At 34.4% G+C, this 6,416-nt stretch overlaps 1 protein-coding gene across 3 annotated transcripts in view; it reads left to right on the forward strand.

The window, feature by feature from the left end:
* Positions 1-6,416, forward strand: part of LOC117108498 (putative ATP-dependent RNA helicase DHX57) — an 80,163-nt gene that overhangs the window by 63,245 nt on the left and 10,502 nt on the right. Inside the window, exon 23 of one of the 3 annotated variants that reach the window (XR_004445374.1) lies at positions 477-621. The exons of 1 other annotated variant lie outside the window; for it this stretch is intronic. Coding sequence is in view for 1 of the 2 variants with exons in the window: in XM_033250518.1 (XP_033106409.1) it covers positions 360-362 (3 nt within the window). In the remaining variant the exon portion in view is untranslated. One more of the 3 variants, XM_033250518.1, reaches the window with a different exon arrangement.

Here is a 6,416-nt window from a genome sequence, read left to right on the forward strand (position 1 = left end):
AGGATGTCGTGCTGATGGGTATCACTGGGAACAGCAAAATATATTTAATGTGTTATAAGAAAGCTCAATAACCAGATTGGTGGGGGTGCAAGCCTGCCCAGGCCCATTAAATATTTTGAAATTCTAAAAACGAAATGGGGTAGAAAAGAAAATTATCTTCCGATTTAAGTCTGAGAAGGCCATTTCCCGCCATCTAGAGGTGCCATGATCATAAATTTTCTTACCACAGCTCCAACCATGGTGGGACTTAGGTGGACCCTCCATCTGTGGAAGTAAATATTACGCCCTATGCAAGGTTTTAAGTAGAGTTTGAAAATATTTGCTCATTGTTTTACAGTGTTAATTATTCATTTCACCAGTAACTGTGTTCTCGGAATTCAAATGGTAATTTTCTGTAGAATAGCTTGAAGCCTCCTTTCCATAGAATCGCTACACAGTCACTACAGCGTTTTCATTGCAATCCTTGCACTTCATAGCTGTTCCCAACGCAATCAGGAACGCTCCCTGATTCAACGGACCAATCAGCGTCACCAAAGAAGTCGGCTAATAGCGTGTAGCGATTTTGACAGAAACCAGGCTTAACAAGACTGCCCAACTTTTACAGTGGTGTATGCGTATGATGTAAGTCATAGCCTTTACTTAAACGTTAACACTGACTGGTTGAATGTTTTCTACAATACAAGACCATGAGCTAGCTTATCTCTTGCAATTATCTCTACTATAATAGATGGATTGCTCATTGGCTGGTTTTAGCAAAGCACCAACGGCATGTTGGGAAGCCTATAACATCACATATACGTCATCACAGCTCAAAATTTTGACGGGCACCAACAAGGCTACATTACTTGCACTTTTGTAAACTGCATAGACACATTGAGTGGTTAGATGATTAGAAAAAATCATTGCGTTAAATTTGAATTTATAAAAATGTTGCAAGTAGCATAAAAAAAACTTGTCTAAATTGGTACTTTGGCATTTGCATATGGTGCCGTGGCTTCAGTTTTTCCTGTACAATGATTGGCCGATGAGCAATCCAGCTATTGTAGTAGAGATCAGTGGTCTTTTGTTTTCAATCATGTATATTTTTTTAGATTTAAGAGTTTTTTTTTTCATTACGTGGTTGCGGGTTGCCCATAATATGTGCAAAATTACGTATGTACCTCAAATTTTTGTCTGCGTCCATTCAACCGAATGTTGCCCTAATATCTGTGCGGAAGTTGTGTAGAACTTGAGAACTCAGTGATGAGTATGCGTTGTTATCTCAAAGCCTATTTAATAGCAGTGCAATTTATAGTGTTGTTATTTAATACCCACGCTTTGCGTTTTTTGTTTGTTGAGTCCGCAATTTATGCAGGCAACCTCTAAAAACAATGACAACAGCTAATATTGACAATTGTAGTTATATTTTGTTTGAGTACATAATAGTACTATAGAATGCCTGCTTAATGAGTGTTGTGTGCTGAAATTACAACCACCGTTTAATCTGGTGGTAGCCACTGTGTGTACACTGAAACATGGAGATCTCTAGGTCCCTGTTTCAATTCCCATCACTGCCTCTCCTTGTGTTTCAGCTGGAGGGCTGAAATACAAGTTACAATAGCACACCGTCTTTCGGATGAGACCTTTAAGCCATTGGTCCCTTGTGCATTTATAGCCCATGTGCACGGTAAAGAATGCAGTACACACTTCAGAAAACAGTAGGGGATTGTCTCCCGGTGTACTGCCCAATTACCACCAGAAGGACCCCACTGGAAATAAGTCCTCTACTAGGCTTTCGTGGGCTATCCTTGGTGTTTACACTGAATAAATCCAATCCAATCCAAGAAATTATATAGAAATCATAGGATTATATCAATCATTGCCAACTTTAGGCCAAGCAAAAAAAATGGAGTTTCTTTTTAATATTTTGAAAAAAGGAGAATGAGGCACTTTTTTTTTGTTTTTTACTCCGAGATGGCAAATCCAAAATATTTGATGTGAAACAGCTACTTTTTTCTCACTTTTACCAAGTAGACACATTGAAAGCAATAAAAGCAGCGCTAAGCATGACTCATAGGCCTACCATGTATCCCCAACCATGAACGATTGAGAGAAATTGTACTGATGCGAGTTAGCAAGATTTTTGTACATTTCGTAAAATAAATGGAATTAAAAAAAAATGGTGAGACAGAGAAAATGGATGCGCAAAGGGACAAGTAACTAGTATTTTTTTTTATTTGGCCTTAAAGGTCATGGTAAAGGTCATGGTAACATTGCTTTTACATTTGTAAGATCTTGTATTGTATCTCATCATTCAGTAATTGTATGTGTATCATTGGCTGAATAAAGAATGAATATATGAATGAATGGATGGAAGGATGCATGAATAAATAAGTGAATAAAGGAATAAATAGATGAATGAGTGAATGTAATTGTATAAGTAATCAAATGAATGTGTGTATAAATGTGTGAAGTGTCTGGCAAAAGAATCTCTTCATCAGCCTTGCATTATCCAGTACACTAGCTAAATATAAATTTACATCTAAATAATAATCATATTATATAATTTTGTAAAAGAGATGCAACTGTTAAAAGAACTTTTAAATATTGTTCTGTCAAACTTTGGAATAATCTACCATCAAATATTAGCAGCACATGCTTTACACACTTTCAAATCTGATATACTGTAAAGTTGTTTTTTATACTTAATTCTTTATATAATTCATTTACATTTAATTTGGTTTTGTATTTGTAATTTAATAGTTTGTTATCTGGACCCCAAGGAAGAACAGTGTCCCCACATTGATTGGATATCCGAAAAAGCATTTTTACAAATTATTAGACTGTCCCTATGTTGTACATAGGCCTATCTGGCTTGTAAACTTAATATTATTTATTATTTCAATGCCAGGCCCGTGATTTATCAATCTCAGCTTAGCAAATGTCTTAAGTCAAAAAAGTTAAGATGTCCCTAAGCAAATATCAAAGCTGATTTGTTAAATCATTTTAGCAAAATCTTAGCTTAAAAATCGTCTCAGATGGTGCATGCGTATAATCGACTTTTCAATATTAAGCAATGTTTAAGCTAAGCAATATTGATAAATGACTTAAGCCAAAAAATGGACTTAAGACGAATTTGAGCTGATTTCTAGTTTGATAAATCCAGACCCAGGCACTCAAGTTCCCGTCTGGCAGTGTTTACTCAGGGTATAAGGTACACAATGTCCACACCCGTCCAAACATACCACTAATATTTTGCACATCAACTTGTAGGCAGTGGTCATCAGAACACAAACTCGTGCCTTGGTGGTGGGAAGAACACAGATGTAATGATCTAAAAGTAAATACCATATGTTTATTCGTGTTTCATTACAGTTGATTAGAATTATTTTCACTATAGTGGCGCCATTTATGCACGTGGAAAAGAACTATGAGAAAAGAAGGCGTGACAGTCAATGTGTTAATCCATGAGAAATTGGTAACAGTACTACAAATTAAGGTGCAGTAGGGATAGGAGTGTAATTCATAATAAACTATATTTTTAATATTGTTGAATTTATTTGAGAGTGGCCCTGAGAAAAAAAAAATATCTTGTTTGGTGTGGCTTTTATTTGAGCGTGGTGCTTATTTAATACATTGCATAATCATTTGATCATTTAGAGTAATAATAAATTATGTAACACTTGACTCCTTAAGTTGTGACTTGAAACTGTCGGCACAGTGGTAATCTTTAGGATTGTCGGTAAATCCACTCCATTTGCAGATTGGGGGAAAAAACACCAAGGACAATCCCATAGAGCCTTATTTGTTGACAATATTGGAAGATAAATGTTTATCACAAACAGGAATAAATATGGTGAAAAAAGATTATCATCTATTGGCTGCGGATAGCATTAACAGACTGTATAATGGACGTTCAATTCAGTTCATACCCAGGACATCTTAAATTCAACTAAAACTAATTGTAACTACTTAAAACTTGCTTACACTGGAAGTAAAACTATCTCACGCCGGACACCATCCCAACATTTCCAAATAAAGGTTTCAGAGTTAAAACAGAAACAGATGGTTAGAAATTTGGGATTAAAACAGGACTTAAACAATTATTCAACAGAACTGGCATCTTTTAATGAAGTTGTTCCATAATTGCAAGGAGGCAACTAAAATTACTTTGGTGTATTATGAAGTCTCGTGTTAACTATGACTAAAATGCCTCTTTGTTTTCGTGATAATTCTTGGTGAAGAATTTTGTATTTTTTTAAGTTTTAGCAATTTTATACTTTTAACACTTCGGAGAGCCAAATAGTAAACTTGCAGTAGTCTAGTCGCGCCGGTGCAACAAATGCGTGGGTGAGCTTTTTTGCGGTAGACTTGTCTAGATACTATCTTACAGAGCTTAACTTTCTGACAGAGAGTGTAGCAGTTTCACAAACAAAATTAATGTGAGGTGTCAGCAACATTGATCTCTTAAAATTACCACCTTTACCACATTTCCTGTACATAGTCAGACGATTGAGTGACACAGTAAATACCTTCCTGTTAATGTTTGGTAACTCTTTTTTTTTTTTTTTAGTAGAGATAGAAATACATGTGAATCAATTTTCTTGTTGGTATGAATGGACAAATAATTTTAAACAAACTTGAATTTACTGCATAATGATAGATACAATTTTTTCTGGACACCCAATCAGTGTGGGGACATTGTTCTTTCTTGGAGTCCACATAATAAACTATTACATTACAAACACAAAACCAAATTAAAGGAAAATAAGAAATTATATGAAGAATTAAGTATAAGAAGCAAATTTACAGTATATCAAAATTTTACAAGGTTGCAAAGTAAAGTATGTATATTGGTGACAATATTTGATGGTCAATTATTCCAAAGTTTGACAGAACAATATTTAGAAGTTTTTTTTAACAGTTGCTTGTCTTTTGAAAAATTAAGTAATATGATAAGTATTTAGATGTATTCATTATGTTTTGCTAGTGAACTGGATAATGCAACACTAAAGAATTTAGGTAAAGGTACACAGTATTCAGAAGTTCAATTTTCAATTCATTTTTAGAGATTCTTATGCTAAACATCATTCACACATTTATACACCCATTCATTTGATTACACGTTCAGTTACACAATGCACTCATTCATATATTTATTCATTTATTCACTCATTTATTCCTGCATGCATGCATCCATTAACTAATCAATTCATTCATTCTAGTAGACAAATTGTGGTTGACTGTAACATGGGCTATTTGACAGGGGCGAGGGGCGCTACTGGTTTTTTTGGCTAGTAATTATATTAGGAGATTCCATATCATTTTTTATGTGGTTTGGTACGGCCTTTCGCGACTTGTGATGCAGCAATCACGGCCACTTTCATCTATCCAGTACATGTTCCTGTATATCTGGGAGTCTTTTCTTATGACTAATCAAGGGTGGATCCACAATATTTCAAAAAGGGTGGAGCACCAAATTTTCAGAATAGATTAATGGGGAGCAATAGCTATAGCAGCAGCGGGGCCAGAGCCAATGTTCTTACATTTTGTGTTTATATTCTATTTTTTTTTTTGTTATTTCTCTACCTGGCATTTTGTTCTAGCTATGTACTAGAATTAAAAAATAAAGTGGCAAAATTGGAGTAGGGAGGCACATCCCCTGTTCCCACCATTGGATCCAGCCCTGTTACAGTTTTTGAAATCTTGGGTTTTCAATCAAAAATTTATGTACATTTAAATTTCATTAATAAACCAAGTCAAGTGGAAATAAAAATTTTGCTCTATAAAATATACAGGTACCCAGTGATAAAATAATGATAATAAAGTGGTATCTGTAATCAGCTACTCCAAAGGATCAATTGCAGAATTAATTATACTGGTCTCCCTATTTGTCTATATTATTCGAATTAGAGACCAAAGCTGCTAAAGACTATGGAAACCCATGGTTGATCAACTATTTTTGGTACCTGATCTATTTCTCTGTATGTTTATCTTTGTGTTAATGTGGAAAAAAAACTTCTTATTGAATTGGATTGAATTGTAAACCATGGTCCCATAATTGGTTTTTAATTGGAGAAAGACATGTAATTAAAAGTTAAAATTAAAATTAACCCATTTTTCACATAGGAATTCTTGTATATTGTTTGGTTTTCTTACATTTAAATAATTCACCTATTGATATCATTGGAAGCAAGTGAGCATGCCCGTAGCCAGGGGGTTTGAAGGGTTCAAACAAATCCCCCTTTTTTATGAAATGCCCTTTCAAAAGTGTATGTAAAATGTTGTGGTTTTTTTTTTGTTTTTATTTTTTGCTTTATTTTGGCTTGTCAAATTTGGATTTTGCATATACCTAATTCCCCAACCACCATTTTTCATTTTTCTTAATATAATTACTAACATTTGCCGTTTTCTGGGGAAAAAAATTAGACCCCTTC

Source organism: Anneissia japonica, unplaced genomic scaffold, assembly GCF_011630105.1.
Source record: "Anneissia japonica isolate Jap-2015-1 unplaced genomic scaffold, ASM1163010v1 scaffold3940_len624931_cov186, whole genome shotgun sequence".
In the NCBI taxonomy this organism is placed as follows: Eukaryota; Metazoa; Echinodermata; class Crinoidea; order Comatulida; family Comatulidae; genus Anneissia; species Anneissia japonica.